The following is a 24,928-nucleotide window of genomic DNA, read 5'->3' on the forward strand; positions in this document are numbered from 1 at the left end:
CCAAATGGACACAAACACTGTATGAGGGGAGAGGCCGTATAGGCCATAATTCATTATTTTCTCTCACATACACAAAAAATGAAAATACTGATTTCCTGTTGCCAACCCAGCCTGCCTTTGATGATTTACCTCTCACATTCACAATTTTACCTCTCACATTCACAAAAAATGTGAACATGAGGTAAAATTGTGTATGTGAGATGAAAATTGTGTCTGTGAGCGGTAAAATTGTGTCTGTGTGTGAAATCACCGCGACAACCTTCCGCTTCCTCCAACTCAGACTGATGATGACACACTATTACACCACAGATTTACAGAAAGGAAAATGTGGGAAAATTAAATGGTATTTTAAATTATTAAAATTAAATTAAATTATTTTAAATAGACTGTGTCGTAACTACACCATCAACACTGATGATGAACAGCAGAGATTGTAATATTCCAGATCCACCAGGTCTAGTGTTTCAAACTGTGAACCGGTTCTGGGGAAAAAGATTTTCATGCATGTAGGAACAAAGGCTGAAGTTTCACAAGTGGTGGTGATTCAGTGAAACACACACACACACACAGACACACACACACACACACACACACACACACAGATGGACAACAGAGACACACACACACACACACACACACACACACACATGCACACAGACAGACACAAACAGACACTAAGACAAGCCACTATGTCTTGATTAGTGATCAGAGGTGGATGAGTGGAAAGATGAACACAATGTGGACCAGCCAACATGGGGTTCCTTTTTTTTAAATACTTGATGCACTTCATAAACTACTTTTGACCGTGTCATTGAAACTGAGAGTCATAATGGGAGGTCTAATGTAGACTTTTTTTACTTTATCACTGTAACAGTAAAACAGATCAAGTGCAAAATATAAATACATATGAATAAAATATGATAAGATATACATACTTGACCAATTAAATGTTTTGTTACATTTTGTTCCCTATTTTATTTCAACAGGACCCAAGTTTTATGAGTGTCTGTGCTGTTCCTCCTGTAAAGCATCGTCACTGTGTAAATGTGTTTTAAAACTGCTTATGTCACTTTTAGAAGCCAACTGAAGACATTTTTATTTGTTCAGGCTTTTGATTTGTTGCTTTGGGTCTGCTATGGTTCTTTAATTGCTGTTGTTTTGGTCTTTTAAAACTTGTGTGTACATTTTTAATTAAACTAATTAATTTAATTTTGTTTGTTATTTTATTTTATTTTGTTTTATTCTTTTTGACTTGTTTATCCTCTGTTAATGTGAAGCACTTTGACTTCTGTCTGCGAAAGGTGCTATATAAATAAAGTTTACTTACTTACTACTTACTTTATACATAAATAACATTTAATTGCTCGCTTAATACTTATCTGACATCTTTTTTCAATTCTCAGCCTTTTTGCTTTCTCTGCTAATGAACCAGAATCCAGAACCCAGTCCGTCTGGAGTGTGGGAACTCATTCTACATTCCAGTGTGATAGTGGAAGAACACAGTGGTTGTTTATGTGTGTGTGTGTGTGTGTGTGTGTGTGTGTGTCTCTGAGAAAGAGATAGAGAAAGTCAGTAAGATAAATGATGTGGTCAGAATAAACTTTGTCTCTTATTCGACACACAGTCAAGGTCAGCTGATTGTTTGTTCAGCTTGAATAAGACGGCTGGTTGGAAGAGACTTCTGTTTCTTTTTCTCTGGTTTTACTGAATTATCAATAATTAAAGGTGCAATTCTAAAGACGTGTACATCTGCATAATGCAACACAAATAGACATATCATAGGAAGTTTGATATCAAAGGCCAAGACTATAATTTTGTTTGTTTGGCTTAAATTGATTAGGAAATAGAAAATAAGCTTGCAGGGGAAGCAATTATTGTGAATTTATGCCATAATGAGATTAGTTTTAATAAGTGTGCAGCACTAACAAGAATAAACTAAGACACTGTCTCAGGGCTCAGTGTTAGAAGGAGGGAATGCTATTTATATCAGTTCCTTTTCAAACCTGGAGTTCCTAATATTGCTGGCTTCATCTATCAATGCTTTTTTGTCATATACACAATGGTTTCTGTCTCTGAATACTTTTTCCACCACTGTAAACAGGTCAGGTAACTCTATGTACAGATTTGGGGTAATTATAATACAATAAAATCACAACTAAATATTAAACTATTTTACTTGCATTACTGCTATACAATTAGCCTTGTTAGTAACATCATGGGAAAGTCAAAAGAAATCAACCAAAATATCAGGAAGAGAATTGTGGACTTGCACAAGTCTGGTTCATCCTTGAGTGCAATTTCCAGATTCCTGAAGGTGCCACATTCATCTGTTCAAATAATTATACCCAAGTATAAACACCATGGGAATGTCCAGCCATCATAGCGCTCAGGAAGGAGACAGGCTCTGTGTCCCAGAGATGAACGTGCTTTGGTCCAAAATGTGCATATCAACCCAAGAACAAAAGCAAAAGACCTTGTGAAGATGCTGGCTGAAGCTGGTAAGAGTGTGTTATTATCCAGAGTGAAACGAGTACTGTACCGACATGGGCTGAAAGGCCACTCTGCCAGGAAGAAGCCATTACTCCAAAAGAAACATAAAACAGCCAGAGCATTTCCCAAAAAATAAAAACTAATTAAAACTCACTCTAAAAACGAATAAAAACGAACTGAATTTGAAAACAAAAATTGACAACGAAATTAAAACTAAAACTAATGAAAAATCCAAAACTATTATGACCTTGATACGTATACAGATGCAGACTTGCATGCAGTTTTTTGGACATCTGTATTACTAAAATATCACATTGGTTACAACTGGCTCAATGTAGTATCCACTTGGTGTGAAAGGTGCCATGTAAACTTTAATGAATAATAATCATACATAGAAATTAAATGCGTGAATACACTCACAGTCCCACATAAGGAAGTGAATGATTCACTGTCTAAACTCAACAAACTAACACTGTAATGTGACACTGCTTGCTGCCTTCCTCCCACTCCTGCCCCCTCATTCCTTTCCTCCTCTTTTCTTTTCTCCATCTCTTCCTCTTTATCCTCACATTGACCATTATCACTGGCTAAGTGGTGGACACTGTGAGCTGACCAGTCTTTCATCTGCCCCCATATCCCCTTCGCTTTACATTTTCTTAGCAGTCCTGGGCAAAAATTTTTAGCCTCTCATTTTAGGGGAGAATAACCAGTTTAGCCTGGCTTTCAGGTCCAAGAAGATCCACCTTTGTGGGCCTTGTGCTCCTAGTTATACACATGATAAATACACCATTATTGTTACACTGACCTAAAGAAACCAAAAACACATTGGGAAAAAATGAATTAACAAAAAGACAAATTTACAGTTTAATCATATGGAGTTACATTTCCAGGCCATAGTTGGAAAAACTGAGAATGTACACATATTTCCTTACTTTCTCTGGATGGAGTCCTAATATTTGCCTAGTGTAATAGAAATAGTAGTGTATTAATAGTTTAGTCTTTATACCTCTATACCTTTCTTGCTACCCACCCAGTTGTGTTCAATAAAATGCATGTTTACTTTAAAAGCAAACTGCAAAACAATGGCAGCATCGGGTGAAATGATTATTATTTTTCTCATTCAATTTCAGTTTATAATATATATATTAAATTCAGGTACACAAACAGCCTATGCAAGTATTTTAATGGGAGTAAATAAATACCAATAAACAAATGTAAGCCCTTATTTGAACCAGCAAAGCAGGTTTTGCGTATAAGAGGTGCAATAAAAGTTGCTGGGGAGTCAGGAGTCCACGGCCATTCACCTACTAATTTTTAAGTCAGCTGATGTCGACATAGTCAAGAGAAGAAAAGAAGGGATGGATGAAGAGATAGCTCTTGTTTTAGGGATTAATTATTAATGTGTATTGCTAGAGAAGGGCTTCAGTGAGCACATTAAGAAAATGGTTTATTACAAGACCCTACTACGGACTATTGGCAACAAAAAAACATTGATGATGATGTTCAGTTTAATGTTGATTATATACAAATCCAGATATTAGTATCAGTATACCACTATACAACTCTGTAAAGTATCAATATTTAACACAACAGGTCTCGACTTAAATCTGTGGTGGTGTACAACATTCTGAAACCTTTTTTTATTTGGCAAGGATCTCATTTAGCTTCGTGAAAATGGGGAACCTGAACTTCCCCTGGTTTCTAGGTGTTGGTTTCATATAATGGTGACAGAAAACAGTCCTTGATGTGGTTCACATAAATTGGTCATCTCAATCTCCACAAGGTAGTTTATTGATTTTGCATTCCACTGTTTTTAATTGTATCATTCGAGAGAGAGAGAGAGAGAGAGAGAGAGAGAGAGGGGTGTCCATAAGAGGAATTGAGACAGAAAGTAGAAGAAAGCTGCCTACTCAGCTCAGAATCATTTCTGGTTAATAAGAAACGCTTTGGGGGGTATTGAATACCATCTCTTGACGTGACAGGAACTTGTGGTCTGTGTCTCTCCAGGTGTGTTCAGCCTCTATGACCATATAGGGAACACGGAACCCGTGCGCACCTGTGAGCTGACGCTGAAAGTACCTGCTGAAACTCGTCAAGCTGGCTGTGTCCCAATGTCAAGGAAGGATGCTGAAACGGCTGAGTGTCTCTTAAATCTCACTTGCGTCTCTCCATGCATCCTCAGTCAGTAAGAGTCTGCCTGCAAGGGAAGAAGACACAACAGAAAAAAAACTCGCAAAGGAATACTTTTTTCATTTCTACAATTATTTATTTTTTTATTTTTAATTACTTTCATCGAGAGGAATAACTGAATGAGGATTAAGTCACAAATGGGGACCACTCCATTTGCCAGTTTGGGCTTTTTAATTGCCGTCTTTCAGGTGAGTTTCCTGCTTTCGTTAACTCCTCAAAAAACTGCCACCCATTTACAGTTGAAACCAGAAGTTTACATACACTATATAAAAAGACACATATGCTTTTTTTCTCACTGTCTGACATGAAATCAGACAATCACTTTTCCTGTTTTAGGTCCGTTAGGATTACCAAAATTATTTCTATTTGCTAAATGCCAGAATAATGAGAGAAGGATTTTTTTAGACAATTTATTATTACTTTCTTCATAGTCAGAAGTTTACATACACTAACATTATTATGCCTTGAAACAATTTGGGAAAGCCCAGATGATGCTGTCATGTCTTTGGAAGCTTCTGATTTTTAGGTTTATTGACAACATTAGAGTTAATTCGAGACACACCTGTGGATGTATTTTAAGGCACACCTGAAACACACTGCTTCTTTGTGTCAAGTCATGGGAAAGTCAAAAGAAATCAACCAAGATATCAGGAAGAGAATTGTGGACTTGCACAAGTCTGGTTCATCCTTGGGTGCAATTCCCAGATGCCTGAAGGTGCCACATTCATCTGTTCAAATAATTATAGCCAAGTATAAACACCATGGGAATGTCCAGGCATCATACCTCTCAGGAAGGAGACGGGCTCTGTGTCCCAGAGATGAACGTTCTTTGGTCCAAAATGTGCATATCAACCCAAGAACAAAAGCAAAAGACCTTGTGAAGATGCTGGCTGAAGCTGGTAAGAGTGTGTTATTATCCAGAGTGAAACGAGTCCTGTACCGACATGGGCTGAAAGGCCACTCTGGCTGTTTTATGTTTCTTTTGGAGTAATGGCTTCTTCCTGGCAGAGTGGCCTTTCAGCCCATGTCGGTACAGTACTCGGTTCACACTGGATAATGACACACTCTTACCAGCTTCAGCCAGCATCTTCACAAGGTCTTTTGCTTTTGTTCTTGGGTTGATATGCACATTTTGACCAAAGAACGTTCATCTCTGGGACACAGAGCCTGTCTCCTTCCTGAGTGGTATGATGGCTGGACATTCCCATGGTGTTTATACTTGGCTATAATTATTTGAACAGATGAATGTGGCACCTTCAGGCATCTGGAAATTGCATCCAAGGATGAACCAGACTTGTGCAAGTCCACAATTCTCTTCCTGATATCTTAGTTGATTTCTTTTGACTTTCCCATGATGTTACACAAAGAAGCAGTGTGTTTCAGGTGTGCCTTAAAATACATCCACAGGTGTGTCTCGAATTAACTCAAATGTTGTCAATAAACCCATCAGAAGCTTCCAAAGACATGAAAGCATCATCTGGGCTTTCCCAAATTGTTTCAAGGCATAATAATGTTGGTGTATGTAAACTTCTGACTTTGAAGAAAGTAATAAAAAAATGGTCTAAAAAATCCTTCTCTCATTATTCTGGAATTTAAAAGCATATGTGTCTTTTTATATAGTGTATGTAAACTTCTGGTTTCAACTGTATGTCGTTTCTCAGTGTTTAACTTAAGAAGACACGAATTAAACGGATAAAAAATGTCGTTAACTTACTTTTTTACTTAGGCTGGGACACTATTGTTTTTTAAAAGAACTTTCTTGTCCATTTCTGAGGATAATTTCGGTCCTAATTTCAATCAAAAAGTCAAGTAGGCGCACCACTTGCCGCGGCTCTGCACTATTCAATGAGATAATGGCGAAAATGTGTTTTAATAAGTGCTTCTTATATAATAAAGCCGAATAAAAAATAACCATAATAACCATAGTAAAATGAACCATAAGATGCTGCTTACATAAATGCAGCAATACAAATAATCTAATTATATATTTCGAACAACATTTTGATGCTGATACTTTTGTACTATTACTTCAGTAAGTTTTTGCTAAAATTGTATTCATACCAATGACTTTAACCTTTTATGTAATCATTTTCAGAAAACATTTCATATACATGATTGTGCACGTTTTGTCCAGTTGGTAATTAATTATGCAAAAGCTTCAAATGCGCTACTTCCAAAAACGTCAAATGTGCTACTTCCAGCTTTTCAAGAATGATTTTCCCCCTATTTTTCTATCATATTATTATATCTGTTGGATGTCCAAAACAAAGACAACCTCAACTTAAGTTTTGACATATAATATATATATGCAAATTTTGTCCAGTTAATTAATTATGCAAATTAAAAGCTTAGCTTTTCAAAAGTGATTTGCTTCATTTTTTCCCTTTTTTTTGTGTTTGTTGGATAAGTGGTGGAATGTAACAAAGTACATTTACTCATTTTGAGGTTCTTGTACTTTACTTGAGTATTTTCATTTTATGCAACTTTATACTTCTACTCCACTACATTTTGAGGCAAATATTGTTTGTTTTTTTACTCCACTACATTTAGCTGACAGCTTTAGTTACTTTTCAGGAAGACATTTAACACAAAAAACATGATAAAGTTAGTAAGTAATTAGACTTTTTTTCTAATTTTATTTTAGTTAAAATGAGCCATAAGATGCTGCTTACATAAATGCATCAATACAAATAATCTAATAATATATTTAGAATATATCTAACAGTCTGAGTGGGTCCATTCTGCATATCGAGTACTTTAACTTTTGATACTTTAAGTACATTTTGATGCTGATACTTTTGTACTTTTACTTCAGTAAGTTGTGAATGCAGGACTTTTACTTGTAGTGGAGTAATTTCACAGTGTGGTATTAGTACTTTTACTTGATCTGAATACTTTTCCAACACTGTGTTGGATGTACAAAACTTTTTGACATTTCATAGAACAATCTAAATAAATGATTCCAAAAGATATGGAGATATTTAATGGTACTGCAAAGTATTGAGCATCAATCAGGGATTACACTAATGCATGATTATGACTCATCAAAACACTTTTTTTCTCTCCTAGGCTTCTGCTTTAGAGCCGACTGAGGAGCCAGCATGTGTGCCTGGATTCAAGTCGGACATGTTGGTTTTCAAAGTGTCCAGAAAGCACCTGGAGAAGAACTTCAGACTGGGAAAAGGTACGAACAAATCCAGGAAGCTGGGGGTTTTTCTCGCTGATGCGCACACACACACACACACACACACACACACACACACACCTGAAGGACAGTGCACGGCTTGCTTTTTGCATGTTTGCTACAAAAAAAACCTAATGAAAACTAAACTTAAACTAATAAACAGAACTTAAACTAATAAACAGAACTTAAACTAATAAAAATCAATACTAAAACTAATAAAAACAACTTAATCTAACACTTAAACTAATAAAAACAATTCAAAAACTAATAAACAAAACTTAAACTAACACTAAAATTAAATAAAAACAAAACTAAAACTAATAAACTAAAACCAATAAAAAACAATACTAAAACGAATATAACAAAACTAAAACTAATGAAAAAAAACTTAACCTAACACTTAAACTAATAAAAATCAATAATAAAACGAATAAAAACAACTTAATCTAACACTTAAACTAATAAAAACAATACTAAAACTAATATAACAAAACTTAAACTAACACTCAAACTAATAAAAATCAATATTAAAACTAATAAGCAAACTAACTCCAAAAACTAATTGGAATGAACTGGATTTGAAAACAAAAATTCACAACGAAATGAAAACTAATGAACAATCCCAAACTATTATAACGTCAATTTTCCAGTTTTCTACCAACAGAAAATCAGAAAAAAAACAACAACAACCTTGTGATTTATATTGTTGCAGGAGCTCAGCTGTTAGTGTTTATATGGTGTACAAGTAAATAAAAGCAGTGCAGTCTCTCTGGCTCAGGTTCTTTATAAACCTTTAAGGAGCGGCTCGTCTGATCATTATCAAAGTCTAAACCGTTTGGTCCTCCGCTGCTCGTTTGTCAGAAATTGTCTCACGGCAGATCTTTCTCTTTACTTGATTTCATCAGCAGTGCTGCAAGGTAAGTCATGAGGCGTTAGTCATTTCCTGGGTGTGTGTGTGTGTGTGTGTGGGTTGGTGAAGTGTCATGACGTACATTTTGTTCTATGTTCTGAGAATATTCAGAACATTGGAAACCTTGACTATTAGAAAACATCTCTCTGTTGCTTCAGAGGCCATAACAGACTTTGTTGATTTACCAACAGCTGGTTTAAAAAAATCAAATTAATTTCAGTCCAACTTCAGTCCACGCTAGCTAGCACACTAGCCGCTAGCTGCTATATGTTTAGCATTGAGGTGATACTTGAGGCTGGATGTGCTGCGGTGATATGTGAATTCCTTGTTGCATAGCAACACAACCATGCTCTTATCGACGCTTCCATCCGTTGGTTTTTAGTAACTAAATGTCCCATCATCCACGGGGCCAACCAAAGGTCTCATCAGCTTCTTCCTTCATGTTCACTGTGGTTTGTTGTTGTCTGAACTCATGAACGCTAGTTGGTGCTCCAGTATAATCGGTCCGCCGGAAACTCATCCAGTGAGAAACGTTCTGCGGTGCAAAAATAAGTGCGGTTAAAATGAGTTAATTTTTTTAACGCTTTAATTTTTGTTGGGTTCCAGAACTGGATGTTGAGCCGTCTCTTTATTCTCAAGTGAATCTAAGAAGGACTAAAAAGCGTATAGATCAGTTCAAACTGTGTGCAAGGAGACGCGGCAGATTTTCTGATTGCAAATACACTCTTTTTGATCTTCCCGTAGTGCCTAAACAAAACAGAATATTTTGTTTTGATCCGTGTCGTCTCGTCAGAATTGATGCTAATGTGTAGTTGTTCAGGAACCAATGAGCAGAACTGAAATTAAAGTTTCTTTGAGTCCTTTGCAATCTGACTTTGTGATCCGGTTTGACGGACTCTGCCTCTGCTTTCCTTCAGCGATAGACACAACACTCCTCTGATCTGTTTCTCTTTCAGAAAGCATTTGCATAATGATGTAATGCAGATAGTGTGATAGTGTGGCCATAAGGGGAAGGTAACTGCAGCTAGAGGTGGGCGATATCGTCTATGATAATATCATTAATATTGTTTTGATGACGCAATTTTACATTATCGAGTATTGTGTCTTTTTGGGATCATTTTGTGTATTTTTGGGGGTTTTTTTGGGATCATTTTAGGTCTTTTTTTGGCCATTCTAGGTATTTTTTGGGTCATTTTGTGTGTTTTTTGTGGTCATTTTAGGTTATTTTAGGTAATTTTTGTGACATTTTTTGTTAATTTGTGTATTTTTTGGTAATTTTGTGTCTTTTGGGTCATTTGTCTTTGGGATCGTTTTCTCTTTTTTTGGGTCATTTTGTGTCTTTTTTGGTAATTTGTCATTTTTTTTTCATTTCATAGGTCTTTTTTGCGTCATTTTGTGTCTTGTTGGGTCATTTTGAAAGTTGCAATCATCATAAAACACACAGAAATGCAAAGCATCAGAAAGCATTTGCATAATGATGTAATGCAGATTATACCCTCTGGCGTGGCCATAAAGGGAAGGTAACTGCAGCTCGAGGTGGGCGATATCTATCGTCTACGATAATATCGTTAACGTTGTTTTGACGATATGCAATTTTATATGATCGAGTATTTATAATATCTCAAAAAGAAAGACAAAGTGATGTTAACCCTAACATCTCTTCTCTACATTTAGGTTTAACTGTCTTTTGAATACTTGAGTTTAAAGAAAATAAACAAGAGCTGTTGTTCTGAAACATTGTGTCCATCCATAGATGTCCTGGTAACAATAAGAATTTAAACAGCTTTTTTTGGGGTAAAGAAATCCCATTTTAAAGGAAAATCGTCAGATTATCGTTATGGGAAAATTAAAAAAATAATGGAGAGATTTTTTTTTTTGCCCATATCGCCCACCCCTAACTGCAGCACGTCTTTACAAAACTTGTTTTTCTTCATAAAATCTAACAAATACACTCAATTGTGTGTTGATTTACCCTCAGCTCGTGTGAGGAGTTGTGTCAAATCCTGAGCAAAAATCTCAGTTTCTCTTACTGCAAAGCAATCTGAAAGTGGTATCTTGTTAGTTTTTTTTTTTCATTTAACCCTTTGCTGCTCTTCCCGCATGGCCACTATCAAACCATTGATACACACTTTTATTCCTTTTGTGTTGGAAAGGGGGGCTTCTTGTTGTCTAGGATGGATGCTGTTCTTAGTGACGCCTCCATTGCTAGCTCTACAATCATTTATTTCTCATTGATTTTACGGTTATTGTGCTGGAATCTTGATATGGCCACTTAAAGCTGGTTTAGTTTTGTGGTTCTTTGGGGATATTTCTGTTCTAAATGGGCCTGTTTGTTGTCATAGTGTTGTTGTTGTTGTTTTTTAATGTTCCATTGCAAATCCAGCACATTGTCCTTGTGCTTCCTTAAGGAAAAATGAATATGCCTTTTTTAGTTCACTCATCCAAACACGCGGTTATTCACTGTCCACTTTCTATATATATATATATATATATCCTGATATTTTTATCGCAAAGTGAGAGCAAACGTTCCATCAAAGTCATATTTGACATGTCACAAGTAGTTTTATTGAAACCGTTTGAGTGAACATAAATACTGTATAACAACAGGAGTACCCTTCTTTTTTCTTTTTTTTTTTTAGAATCAAAGCTCCAAAAAGTGAAAATAGCCCATGAAATAAAATAGGCCAATCTTTTTCTGAAATAAACATATTTATATGAGAAAAGAATAACGAACATTACAAAATAACTAAACATGACAAACCCTAGTAAGGGCAGCATTTATATATAAAGAAAGAAAATTGAACTATATAGACATATGCGATATGGTCTAATTCCAAATTAAATAAAAAAATGTATCTATATATCGCCCAGCCCTACATGATGGTAATGTGTCAGTTTTTGGTGAAATGTTCAGTTCCAGACTCCAGTCTTTAATGGTGATTAAATGAAGGTTTAATCTACATCACTGTTTGCCTGAAAGAGGCAATAAAATGTCACTTTAGGACTTCTTTCTGATTTTGCAAATGGGGAGTATTATGTTACTTAATGTTCCAAATACTTGTACTGCATTTGTAATGAATTACTTTTTTTTCTGTCCAATTCCAGTGCACTTCACGGACTGCACAGACCGCACGAGATTTCCTTTCAAAAGTAATCACAGCCGCTTCCACGTTGATCACGACGGCACACTGAAGGTCAGTAGAGTTCAACAGGAGCAACAAATTTACACTTTGTGTGGTCAATAGGGATTGGAATAATTAATCGATCTATTAATTGTTGTTAAGAATTTGGTCAATCACGCTGAATTGCTGTACTTTTTTGGTAATTTTGTGTCTTAGGTCTGTTTTGTGTAATATTTTGTGTAATATCTTTTTTTGGTAATTTTAGGTCTTTTTTTTAGGTAACTTTAGGTCCTTTTTTGGGTCTTTTTGGGTCTTTTGGGATAATTTTGTGTATTTTTGGGATAATTTTTGTGTCTTTTTGGGATCATTTTGTATCTTTTCTAGGTCTGTTTTGGGTCATTTTTAGTTTCTTTTTTTGTCATTTTAGGTCTTTTTTGGGTTATTTTAGGTCTTTTTGGGATCATTTTGTGTCTTTTTGGGTAATTTTGAAAGTTGCAATAACAATTATAAAATACACAGAAATACAAGAGTATTCATTTGAACAAAACTTGGTTACTGTATTAAACCTTGCTAGCATGAATTACTAGGTTTAATTTTATCCAAAACATTGAACTCCTTGACGTTATCTTTACAGTTTTAATCTCACTTGAGTGAGTTTTACGATCGACAGGATCAAGTCTCTTTTCGTCCTTTCAAAATAAAAGCGTCCATTATCAAAACAGGCTTTTGCATAGTACTGTATATATATCTTTTATTGTAATTTTGCCCATGTATGCATGTTTTTGCACATACTGGAGTATGTATAAAAACATGGCGATTAATTGATCGTTAACATTATAGATGCTCCAGTTGGCAGGTTTCTTCCAAACGGCCATCCCTAGTGCTCAACTCACACCTTTTATGCCTAATAATATAACTTAAAATAATTTGGGGCGGTATCAGGTGAGTAAAATTGCTACTTCTCAGCCACAATCCAGGTGGTTTATCTCAGATGCGGTAACTAAAAACAAGTTAAACATTGTTGTTGATATATCCATTAATTTTGTCATGTAGAGTGAATGTAAGCCTTTTGATATTAACTGTCCGCCCCCCCCCCCCCCCCCCCCCCCCCTTTTTTTTTTTTTAGGTTAAAATACCTACAACGATGCATGAACAGCAGGATTTCATTGTCCACACCTGGGATACGCAGAGACACAAATTTAGTGTTCACGTCAGGGTAGTGCACCAAAGGCATCACCATGGCAACCACACCAAAATGCAGAGCATCACCATGGACACCACCACGCACACCACGACCATGACGCTCAGCCGGACTCTGCTACGAACACGGAGGTAGGATTAGAAACTGGACGACATGTTCACTGTCAGTATAAAACAGTTAATGAAATGTAGATTGCAGGTACATAGTTAGAGACTTTTGACTGCCCCTCTGAGGTCGTGCATGTTAAAGCAATGTTGGATTACAAATTACATTCTTTTCTCTACAGCATTGTTTTTCTTTTTTTTTATTATAGTGCCTTCATGAAACCGTTTCACACCTATTTTTTGTTAAAAAAGCCCAAGTAGATAATATGTAGGCTGTAATTCATTATCTGTGCTATTTTTTGTCTGTTCCTGCTGTTGGATATTTGCAATAACAAGAATATAATAATGAGCTAATAATGAATATGATTGGTCGAAAATTGGACAACAACACCGCTTTTTCTTCTCAAACCGTCCCCTTCGAAGAACATCTTTTCTCTTTAAAAAGTCACCAAATACAGAGTCAGTGATCATTATCAGCTGCATACTGGTAAGCTCTGACTTGCAGCTCTATGTTGCTGTCTAATACTAGTATTTAACATCATTACCTGTCTGTTTGTGTGTTTTATCTTAAGCCTGAATGGATAAAAAAGACCTTGAAAGCTTTCTGTTAGAAATGACGCAGTACTAGTGTAGTACGCAGTAGTAGTGTCTTTCTGATATTCCAAATATCTTTACAGGACTTGAATTTCATAAATTTACATGATCCGATAGATAGACGGATAGATTAGACTTTATTGGCCACCGAAGTGGAGATTTGTCTTTGGCTTCTCCAATGTACAGACATGGAAAAAAATATTAGACCACCCTTGTTTCCTTCAATTTCTTGTTCATTTTAATGCCTGGTACAACTAAAGGTACATTTGTTTGGACAAATATAATGATAACAACAGAAATAGCTCTAAGAGCTGATATCTAGACATTTTCCATGGTTTTCTTGATAATAACCAAAATCATTATCTAGATATCAGCTCTTAAATTAAACTCTTATGAGCTATTTTGGTTGTTTTCATTATATTTGTCCAAACAAATGTACCTTTAGTTGTACCAGGCATTAAACTGTACAAGAAATTGAAGAAAACAAAGATGGTCTAATAAGCTTGTTCTTGTCCTTCACACTCGAATTACCAAACCAAGCAGTGATATCAAACTGTAGAATAGGGTTGTTAAAAGTATCGATACTAAAACGTTGTATCCGGATACAATATTCATTTTCAAAAGTATCGAGTATCTGAAGCTTGTTATCATAGTTGCAGTTTCTTTTTGCACAACTGTTTTTTATTATAAATATTTAACCTGTGGTTCTGTTAATTTTTTAAAAATTATTATTATTTTTTTTTTATCATTAATTTAAACCAAACACAACATAAGTCACCAATGGACAAACACAGTAAAAAAGAAAAAAAAAAGAAAGAAAAAGAACAACAACAACAAAATCTCAAAACCAACCTAAATAAATCAATAAATAAAACAACAATAAATAAGAACTTTAACACATTAAATAACATTAAAAGTAAAACTAGACACAAACGAACATCAAACATAATTACCACATAAAACATACAGTACATCAGTAAACTTAATAACCTAAGAGAAAATATTCTGTTCTGTCAATTTTTACATGTTGCATTTTTCTTGTTAATGAAAATATTTCTGTTAAATTTTGGGGTCTTTGTTTTTGTCCTGGTGGTATCGAAAATGGTATCGAGTATCGAATAGTTTCTTGAGTATCGATATCGAGTTGAAAATTTTAGTATCGTGACAACCCTACTGTAGAATGAAATCAAATATGTATATATTGTCAATGTAATGTACCTGATCCAGTATTTAAGCCAATGAGAGTTCAGTGACTGTAATTTACTACATATGTGTCTCTGTGTGTTCCAGAGTACCACCGATGCACCGGTACCCATACTGGTGTTTCCCGGGCCTGTTGATGGGCTAAGGAGGAGGAAGAGAGACTGGGTCATTCCTGAGCTCCGTGTTCCTGAGAATGAGAGAGGATCCTACCCCCTAAAAGTAGCTCAAGTAAGTGCAACCAAAGCTCCTGAGGATTTTTTTTTACACCCAAGTGTATTTTGAATATTTGTTTCTGCAAAGGATTACACTGCAATCTCTCCCAACTCCTCCCTAAATAGTTTAATAAAAATAATTAATTAGTTGAGTGTGCTTGAAAGAGCAAACAATATACTATTCACCGGGCTTCATCCGAATTTTATTATTCTTCTGTTTCTTACGTGTTTTTTTCCGGTTGACTACTCCTCCCAGAGTTTTGGTCGCACATACACTAAACAGGTATCAAATCGACCGGCTCGGCCTTGACAAGAAGTGTGTGACTATGACTTTTCAAAGCGTTTCGGCAAATGGTTTTCAAATTATTCAGCAAAATCCCCCCCAATGCTACCTTATGGAGAGGCCAGAGTGGATGACATCATCGCTAGAATGCTGAGGGAGAGAAAAATGTGTCAAAAAATACATTTGGAAACTGCGCTTGAGGCCGCAAATGCTACTCTACAGAAATAATTTATACATAAAAAAGTAGGGAAACTCGTCTTCTCACTCACATTTGTCTGCTAGTTAAAGTTATAGAGTTATAGTTTGGGCGTAGGACGCACAGATGCGCCACCTACACGCACCAACAGCCTCATAGACCGCCATGTTAAAAAGACAGGAACATTTTTGGAGAAGAGCAGAGATACCAGTTTCTTCTGATCGCTCTAAAAAAAAACAAATTCCTAATTTTTCACAAAACACATATGTAGATGTTAAAGAAGAACTCAGGATGCTGAAAGTGAAGTCAGTTCAATGATGGGAACTACGGTTTGGCCAAAAATGCTTTCTGTTTGAGGGGAACTTTATGCTGTTTTTCCTGCTCTCTGTCGCGTCAACTGTCACTGGAACAGCTGCGTTTATTTGCAGACGGACAGACGGAGAGACAGTACTGTAAATTACTCAGCAGTGTCAATAATGTATGGGTCAGAGTCACGGGCCAGAGTCAAGCACACTTATAATTTCTTTTAGAAATTTTCTAGTTATTATTTGTTATCTTGGGATAAAAAGGTTCACCATGATGCTAATATGATGCATCAGCACTGTTCTGCAGAGATCGCACCATAATGGACAGGATGTGGAATACTGGAACCAGGCCTCCCTCTCTTGTTTTCTGTGCCACAGAAATGTTAATGCAGTGCAACTCAAAGACCTCTGCACTGCTCAATACTGTCGTCAAAGTTGTTTTGCAATATTGTAACTATTGTTGTAGTCATAAGAGATGTATAACACAGGCCCTGGTGCGTTTCTTTTTGTCCAGATCCGTTCTAATGAAGATAAGATGAAGAAAGTCTTCTACAGCATCACTGGTCCAGGAGCTGATCAGGAGCCTGTGGACCTTTTCACCATGGACCGTCTCTCCGGCATTCTGTATGTCACACAACCGCTGGACAGAGAGAAGCAAGCCATGTACAATGTAAGCATCCTCTCTGATAATAGCTTCATACTAACGCCTTTAAATGATCAGAACACACCTATGACTCCATTCTCTACAGAATTCATTCAAAAGCATAAGCGCATAATTATTAGGAACGCTTGGTCAACGTTTCAGAATGTCTTTCAGGTTATACCTCACCCTTAGTGCAAAAGCTTCAGAGCAGCGATCACATTTTAATGCCTGCAGGAAAAAATCCAATAAAGCTTTTCAAGCCACAAATGCAGCATCATCCATTTCTCTGCTGCCCTACAATGTCTGTATGTTCTAATGATGTTAAACTTGTTGAAACATGCATCTGTGCTCATAATACATATTTAGACAATCGTTTTTCGTGACATGATCAAGTATTTGATTCTCAGAAATGCCTACAAAACAAAGGATTGTTAATGAAGCACAAATCACCTAAACTCACAACAGGGTGACACGTTAACCTTTTAACCATTATTTTAGCCATTTTGTTCAATAACTTAAATGGGATTGTAACAATCTGTGTGATCCATGAACAATTGTGTACAGAGATTTTTCATTCATCTCAAAATGGAATTCTACGCTGTCATATTGGGGCCAAGTATTGAAAAAAAAAATATATGGACCCCGGGGAGGGGTGTAATATTTTAAGAAAAAAGTGGCTAATCTATGAGAAAAAAGTATCAGATTTGAGATTATAAGTGGCAAATCTAGTGGAAAAAAGTGGCAAATCTAGTGGAAAAAAAGTGGCAAATTTAGGGAAAAAAAATGCAGATGTATGAGATAAAAAGTGGCAAATCTAGGAAGAAATTTAGCAGATATGAGATTAATAGTGGCAAATCTACAAGATTAATAGTGGCAAATCTACAAGGTTAAAAGTGGCAAATATAGGAGAAAAAAGTGGCAAATCTAGGGGAAAAAAGTAGCAGATTTATGAGATTGAAAGTGGCAAATTTACAAGAAACGATCTGGAAAAAAATTGGCTAGTGTTTTGTTTTTCAAGAAACTAAATCACGAAAGAAGATTCTGCATGGTTAAAATAAGCCGTACAATACAAACATGGCTTGAACCATGACCAAACCAATCTGATTTAAAAAATCAAAAACATTTTAATAGAATTGTTACATCCCTAATGTTTACTTGCTAACAGCCTTCTTACTGCCTATCTTGGCGCCTAACCAACACCTGTGGTGAGTGATTTTGTGTGAATGTGTGTTGAGTTGGAATAAAAGTTTACATGTACAGTATTGTAATACAGCTGTGTTTTTCATTTGCAGTTTCAAGCACATGCTGTAACCGAAGGTTCAGGAAAAGCTGAGGAGCCTATGGATATTTTTGTCAAGGTGATAGACCAGAACGATGAGAAACCTCGTTTCACTCAAGACCCCTTCGTGGGAGAAGTTCCCGAGGCCTCAAAAAGAGGTACCATCAGAGGATAACACTTTACTTTAATGAGACAAAAGAACAGTTAAACTTTCAACCTATAAACTTTATGACCTCAAACTTTGATACATTAAGGGAGCCAGGTATGGCTGTAACAACATTTCTTGTATGATTGCTTTCTTGCTGATCTTGCATGTGTGCATAGGGTGTTAGTCGCTTAAGTTGTTTTTTAAGTTACCTCTTTAATTAAGTGCTGTGAATACTTCAAGAAAGATCTGTAATTCATTTTTACTCCTGACTTTTCTCTCTCTAGGTTTTGAGGTGATTCAGGTCACGGCCATAGATCTTGACGAGGAGGAAAACGCCAACTCAGATATCCGGTACCGTATTGTAAGTCAGGAACCAGAGATGCCCAATCCAAACATGTTTGCAATCAACCCTAAAACTGGAGTTATCAGAGTCAACGGCGATGGGCTAGACAGAGAGGTAAGATTTTGTTGTTTTGTTTCTGCTCTAGCTGAGTCTGTAAGATGTGAAGCCTTCCATTTAATGAGTTCAACTCTGTGTCTCTTCTTACAGGAATTTCCCAAGTACACTCTGACGGTTGAAGCAGCGGACATGGATGGAGAAGGGTTGAGGGGAGAAGCCAGAGTAATCCTTACTGTCTCAGACAGCAACGACAATGCTCCGACCTTCGATAAGTCCAATGTAAGTACAACATACTAGTGGTCGGGACTAAAACGCAAGTTAGGGAAGCGGGGATGCAAAATAAGAGACTTGGGAGAGACCCATGGAGTTGCACAAGAACCCTTTTGTGGGCAGCTTCAGCTCTCACATTGTTTTAGAGACGCCGACGCAAACTGTAAGTGTGTGAAGCCACCAGCCAATTCCAAGTCCTGCCATACCCGATCCATGACTCTGCAACAGATTAACCTAGGAATTCATGGCTTATTTGTATCGATTGAGGTGGCTGCTACCGATGCAGCCGTGTCTCTCACTTGTTAAACCGAAAATCGGGTCGCATCGGTTTATCGTTCACAGTACATATGTATATGTACGTATATGTAGTGTGTGTGTATATATGTGTCTCACTTAATACATTTCTTGTGTTTTCCCAGTATGTGGCAACAGTTAAAGAAAATAAAGTGGATGCTCAGATCGTCGTGATGACTGTAAGCGATGGTGACGTGCCAAATTCCCCAGCCTGGAACGCCAAGTTCACTATTGTCAGTGGTGATTCTGAAGGATTTTTCGCAGTGAAAACAGGAAGTAACAAGAAGGAAGGAATCATTTCTACTGTCAAGGTAGGAAGTAAATAAAATCTCAAATCTGCCACAATATTATAAATCTGTGAGATTTGCCATTAAATATTTCTTGGCAACTTATTTTCATCTTATTATGTAACAATCTCTAAAGGAGGGAATTATGAGTGATAAGACACTTGTCTGATTAATTGTGCTTTTGCTTACCAGGGTCTCGACTTTGAAAAGAGCAAAAGCCACACACTTTTGGTTGCAGTGGAGAATGAGATTCCTTTTGCACTTGACCTGCCCACTGCCACTGCCACAGTGGTGGTGACCGTGGAGGATGTCAACGAAGCTCCAGTGTTTGATCCGATAACAAAGACGGTGTCGAAGCGAGAGGACCTTGCTGTCGACACTGACATAGTGCTGTACACCGCTTCTGACCCAGACACAGCGCGCAAACAAAAAGTCATGTAAGTTCAAACTCTTTTTATTGTATGCATGTATTTTAGCAAAAGATTATCACTGCTCGAGAAAATTAGAAAATATATACACGCTTGGACTGTCAATCGATTAAAATATTGGGTAAAAGATTCACAAATTATGTGGCAAATCTTTTTATCTGAGCTGAATACTCTCTTACGACGTTGTATTAAGGCTAAGTATGAAAAAAAAATACGGACCAGGGGGAGGGGAGTAATATTTATGAGATTAAAAGAGGCAAATCTATGAGAAAAAACATTTTTCCTCGTAGATCTGCCAATTTTAATCTCATAAATCTGCAACTTTTTTCTCCCATATTTGCCACTTTAATCTCATAAATTTGCTATTTTTTTCTCGTAACTTTGCCACTTTTAATCTTATAAATTTGCTACTTTTTTCTCCCAGATTTGCCACTTTTAATCTCAAATCTGCAACTTTTTTTTCTCGTAGATTTGCCACTTTTAATCTCATAAATCCGCTACGTTTTTATCCTAGATTTGCCACTTCTAATCTCATAAATATGCTACTCTTTTCTCCTAGATTTGCCACTTTTAACTCAAAATATTACTCCCCTCCCCCTGGTCCATATTTTTTTTTTTTCATATTTGGCCCTAATACACCATCGTAAGAGAGTATTCAGCTCAGATAAAAAAAAATGAGCATGCTTAAATTACTGCCATCATAAACAGAATTGCATTTCGAACAAATTATATTTCAAGCTTAAATTACCATGTCTAAGCAAAAATAAAATCAGTATATAGTAAATATTCGCTAAATGTTTTTTCCTGGTGGTCTGATCTGTGAATGTCTCATAGTGAAGCATATTTTTTGTAATCTGCTTGCTTGCATAGCATTTACATCTATCTTATATTTTCTTGTTTATGTCCAGGTATAAGGTAATTAGAGACCCTGCCGGCTGGCTGAACGTGTCCAAAGACACAGGCCTGATTAAAGTTAAAACTCCGATGGACAGGGAGTCCCTCTTCGTCAAGGAAAACAAATACACAGCACTCATCGGTGCATACGACAATGGTAGGTGGGAGACGAGACTTACACTTTAACTCATCAGCTTTTCTTCTGCCCAAAAATATGGACTGTATCTTGTGTGTCACCTCACCAGATGAAATCCCGGCCACAGGAACTGGTACTCTGATAATCCATCTCGAAGATGTCAACGACAATGCGCCAACCATCGAGGAACGTAAAATCACGGTGCGTCTTGTTTGTGTGTTGAGGAATTTGGCATCTTAGTCCAAAACTTGTGCATGGTTTGATTTTAAAATATATCACACAAAAGCATCTGTCATTGTGTCTTCATAGGTTTGTAACAAGGAATCGGCTCCTCAACTGCTGACAGTAACGGATAAAGACGGACCAGACTTTGCTGCTCCATTCAGAGTCTTTTTACGGGGCAGCTCAAAGAGCAACTGGACTGCTAAGATGAATGGTTCCAGTATGTACACTATTGATAAACTACTGAAAACACAAACTAATACCATCCATTCAAATAGGATAAAAACTCATTGGTTCACCAAATTTTCTCTGCTGGTGTTTTGGGCAGCAAAAAAGTTCATATCAGGTGCTGCATCTTTTTACAGGGTGTGGACTACACAATGTGAGCTCCACATAGTAATTAATTATTGTTCTGGTACAAGGTCAGACATTGCCTCTGTTAAGGTTTAGAGATAGTTTTCCCAGATTTGAATGCCTAGAGTCTTTAGTTTGTTTGAGATGTTAAGGCACTTGTGTTTGACTTTGAGCCTTTCTGTGAAAATATTGATGGAATAAGACAAAAACATAAGCTCTTTAACCGTGCAGGAACTGTAGAGTGAGTATGTTTGCCTCAACTTTCCTCTTTGCTGCAGAAACGGGCATCATCCTGAAACTATTCTCTGAGTTGCCGAGCGGAGAATACACTGTGGTCCTGAGGGTAGCCGACAACGAGGGCCTGGAGCAGGACAGCACCGTTCAGGCCAAAGTGTGCAACTGCAAGGGAAAAGATGTGATCTGCAAACCAGGGCCGATAGCTGCCAGCAGTCTGCCCCACATCCTGGGAATACTGGGAGGCATCCTGTTGCTGCTCAGTAAGTGTGATATTTGACTTTAGTTATGTTATATGATGAGATGCATATAAATCTACGACGGGAAGGGGGTTATATTTAGAGAAAAAAAAGGCAAATCTTGGAGAAAATGTTACAGATTGATGAGATTAAAAGTGGCAAATTTAGGAGAAAAAAGTGGCAGATTTATGAGATTAAAAGTGGCAAATCTACAAGAAATAAAGCATGCGATTTATAAGATTAGAAGGTGCAAATCTAGGAGAAAATATAGCAGATTTATGAGATTAAAAGTGGCAAATATAGGAGAAAAATGTTGCAGATTTATGAGATTAAAAGTGGCAAATCTCCCTTAGTTTTTGTATTGACCTGTTTTGCTTTTTGATGTTAAGTGGATTTAGCCTCTCCCACTTTGATCTCTGGGGAATGGTTGGACTTGGTGGTGATGGATCTTGAGTGTTTTGTATTAAACTTTGTGCTCTGTATGTTCAGTGCTGGTGTTGCTGCTGCTGCTGTTTGCGAGACGCAGAAGAGTGGTGAAGACGGACCTTCTTTTGCCACCCGAGGATATCAGAGACAACATCTATCACTACGATGAAGAAGGAGGCGGGGAGGATGATCAGGTAAATTTGAGACTTCTGCTTCTTTCTTCACCTACAAAAATTGCTGGCTAACAAAGGAATTCTAAGCATTCTAAGCATTTCAGTGTTTGAGTTTGCTTCAAAATAACTACTCTTTGATAAATGCAGTGGTGTAAAAAGTACAATATTTCTGGAATGTAGTCTAAAGTAACAAATGTAAACGAGTAAAACTACTTCAACCTCAGTTCAACATAGATCGGTAAATCAGACCTTAATTAGGCCATTCAATATGTGATTCTGCATGCATTATGATAAATCTCTTAAACGTGTTGTTCATCAGGACTACGATCTGAGTGTTCTCCACCGCGGTCTGGACAACCGGCCCGAGGTGTTCAGGAACGACGTGGTGCCGAACTTCATGCCGGCTCCTCAGTATCGACCTCGCCCTGCCAACCCGGAGGAAATCGGCAACTTCATCGATGATGTGAGTAAAACATTCAACATCTTGTAAAACAAGACTTCATACAAACATATTGACACAGGGTCTCTGCAGGTTTCAACAAGTCAAATTTAAGACTTTTTTTGAAGACCATATTGAATACAATTTATTTCAAGATAATGAAAATTTTAGCGTAATAACGTGATATTATCAAGTTATTTCATGATAATGATATTTTCATGTTATAATGTAATATATAATGTTAGCCCGCTAGCCCATATCAATTACATTGCAGTTAAACAAATCAAGTAAATGAATGATGCACGTTTTAGTTGGTCTCAACAGCACAGAGTTGGTCTTGGTCTTGCTAGCCTGCTAACGTTAGCACGCTATGATCGCTGGCTAACGTTAGCACGCTATGATCGCTGGCTAACGCTAGCACGCTATCGATCGCCGGCTAACTTTAGCACGCTATGATCAGCCGCTAACTCTAGCATGCTATCAATCGGCTGCTAACATCAGCGAGAACCTATATCTTCTGCTCCTTTCACAGAACCTGAAGGCAGCAGACAATGACCCGACAGCGCCCCCCTACGACTCCCTGCTGGTGTTCGACTACGAGGGAGGCGGCTCAGACGCGGGAAGCCTCTCCTCCCTGAACTCGTCGAGCAGCGGGGACCAGGACTACGACTGCCTCGCCGAGTGGGGACCGCGCTTCAAGAAGCTGGCCGACATGTACGGAGGAGGAGAAGACGACATGCTGTAAACGTACCAAAAGAATAAAAGTTGTATATTGGTGGATGCACATTATGGCTGCGTGAGTGCTAGATTTGTGTAAGCATGAACTGATGAGTGACAGCAGCCCAAAAGGGAAAGTATCGTACAACCAAACAGCCACAGACCCACAGATGACTGTGTGGGGATTGAGGTTTATTGTCACTGCAGTCCTTTTAGTGGTTCACAGCCACTGCTCAGAAACTTCAGGATGAGTTTTATTAATGTATAAGTTCCCCATTTTGAGTGGTTAAGCTCTGTCTGCCTGTCTTTCAGATCTTTGTTAAGTTCAACTATGCTCTTTGTTTTTCTCTTCACTGAGTAATGGAGCGACATCAGTCTCAATGTTGATTTATGGATCTTTATATGCAGATATTTCAGCCTGTGCTGGAGCTTATACTGGTTGACACTGGATATGTACACAAGATGCTTGCAGTTGCACTCGTAACTTTTGTGTCATTTTGGCAATTTATGGTACTTTAAAATTTTTGTTTCTATTTTGTTTGTAGAGTTTGTACTATTGCTTCATTTTAAATTCCATGGTTTTGTATTTTCTTTTTTTTTTTAAAGATATTGTTTTGGCCGTTTTTCAAGACTTTATTTGATAGTGTGAAGGAGAGTGAAAGGGGGAGACAGAGGGGAAGACATGCGGGAAAGGGCTCCGAATCGGACTTGAACCCGGGCCGCACGCTTGCGAGGTCAAGGCCTCTATGGTACGCGCTCTACCAGGTGTGCTACCGGGACACCCCGGTTTTGTATTTTCTGTTTAAGGAATGAAATTGCAAATGATCAAGGGGGATTTCAGGTAGCCAGCCAATAATAACGCCACATCACCCTCCAAGATGTTGGTCTACAAGTTATCAATTAATGCTTTTTAAAATGTTTGTGTTGATGTCCTTATCAAGTGTCAAACACTGTTTTGCAGTTACCTCCAATGGTACTTTATTGAGAATGCTTTGTGCTAATGATGATTTTTTTTATAAAGTTATCTTATACAATAATGTGTTTGTGAATGTGAATGACCCATCTGTTTGGTCTAGCTTTTAACTGATTATTTTACTATTTATTTCCCGTCGTATTTTAGTTTTTATCTTTTATTGTCTATCCTGTTGTCTTTTAGTGTTTTAGTTTTTATCCTGTCCTGTTGTCTTTTAGTCTTTTAGTTTTTATCCTGTCCTGTTGTCCTTTAGTCTTTTAGTTTTTATCCTGTCCTGTTGTCTTTTAGTCTTTTAGTTTTTAGCTCCAGTGCTCCCTCATGGGGGCCTCCTCACTGGGGGGTGTGTTGGTTCTGCCCATGGGGATGTGGTCTTGGAGA

At 37.2% G+C, this 24,928-nt stretch overlaps 2 protein-coding genes across 2 annotated transcripts; both read left to right on the forward strand.

Moving 5' to 3' along the window:
- Positions 1 to 7,397: 7,397 nt before the first annotated feature.
- Positions 7,398 to 15,143, forward strand: LOC131993961 (cadherin-1-like). The gene is made up of 4 exons (XM_059360038.1): positions 7,398 to 7,864; positions 11,880 to 11,968; positions 13,023 to 13,228; positions 15,086 to 15,143. The coding sequence occupies exons 1-4, from the start codon at positions 7,807 to 7,809 to the stop codon at positions 15,141 to 15,143; spliced, it is 411 nt and encodes a 136-aa protein (XP_059216021.1). The 5' UTR covers positions 7,398 to 7,806.
- Positions 15,144 to 16,503: 1,360 nt separating this feature from the next.
- LOC131993190 (B-cadherin-like) lies at positions 16,504 to 24,150 on the forward strand. Its single transcript, XM_059358973.1, has 13 exons — positions 16,504 to 16,664; positions 17,930 to 18,074; positions 18,349 to 18,521; positions 18,615 to 18,743; positions 19,154 to 19,339; positions 19,508 to 19,752; positions 20,652 to 20,794; positions 20,883 to 20,974; positions 21,083 to 21,215; positions 21,628 to 21,846; positions 22,312 to 22,442; positions 22,741 to 22,884; positions 23,393 to 24,150. Exons 1-13 carry the CDS (start codon positions 16,530 to 16,532, stop codon positions 23,603 to 23,605), a joined length of 2,088 nt encoding a protein of 695 aa, XP_059214956.1. The 5' UTR covers positions 16,504 to 16,529; the 3' UTR covers positions 23,606 to 24,150.
- Positions 24,151 to 24,928: the final 778 nt, after the last annotated feature.

Source organism: Centropristis striata, chromosome 20 (genome assembly GCF_030273125.1).
Source record: "Centropristis striata isolate RG_2023a ecotype Rhode Island chromosome 20, C.striata_1.0, whole genome shotgun sequence".
Classification (NCBI taxonomy): Eukaryota; Metazoa; Chordata; class Actinopteri; order Perciformes; family Serranidae; genus Centropristis; species Centropristis striata.

Coding starts and splice junctions, on each gene's coding strand:
- LOC131993961 (XM_059360038.1), top strand. CDS start 7,807: ATGTTGGTTTTCAAAGTGTCCAGAAAGCACCTGGAGAAGAACTTCAGA. Junction 7,865..11,879: donor GAACTTCAGACTGGGAAAAG/GTACGAACAAAT, acceptor GTCCAATTCCAG/TGCACTTCACGGACTGCACA. Junction 11,969..13,022: donor ATCACGACGGCACACTGAAG/GTCAGTAGAGTT, acceptor TTTTTTTTTTAG/GTTAAAATACCTACAACGAT.
- LOC131993190 (XM_059358973.1), top strand. CDS start 16,530: ATGAAGAAAGTCTTCTACAGCATCACTGGTCCAGGAGCTGATCAGGAG. Junction 21,847..22,311: donor AGGCATCCTGTTGCTGCTCA/GTAAGTGTGATA, acceptor CTGTATGTTCAG/TGCTGGTGTTGCTGCTGCTG. Junction 22,443..22,740: donor GAGGCGGGGAGGATGATCAG/GTAAATTTGAGA, acceptor GTTGTTCATCAG/GACTACGATCTGAGTGTTCT.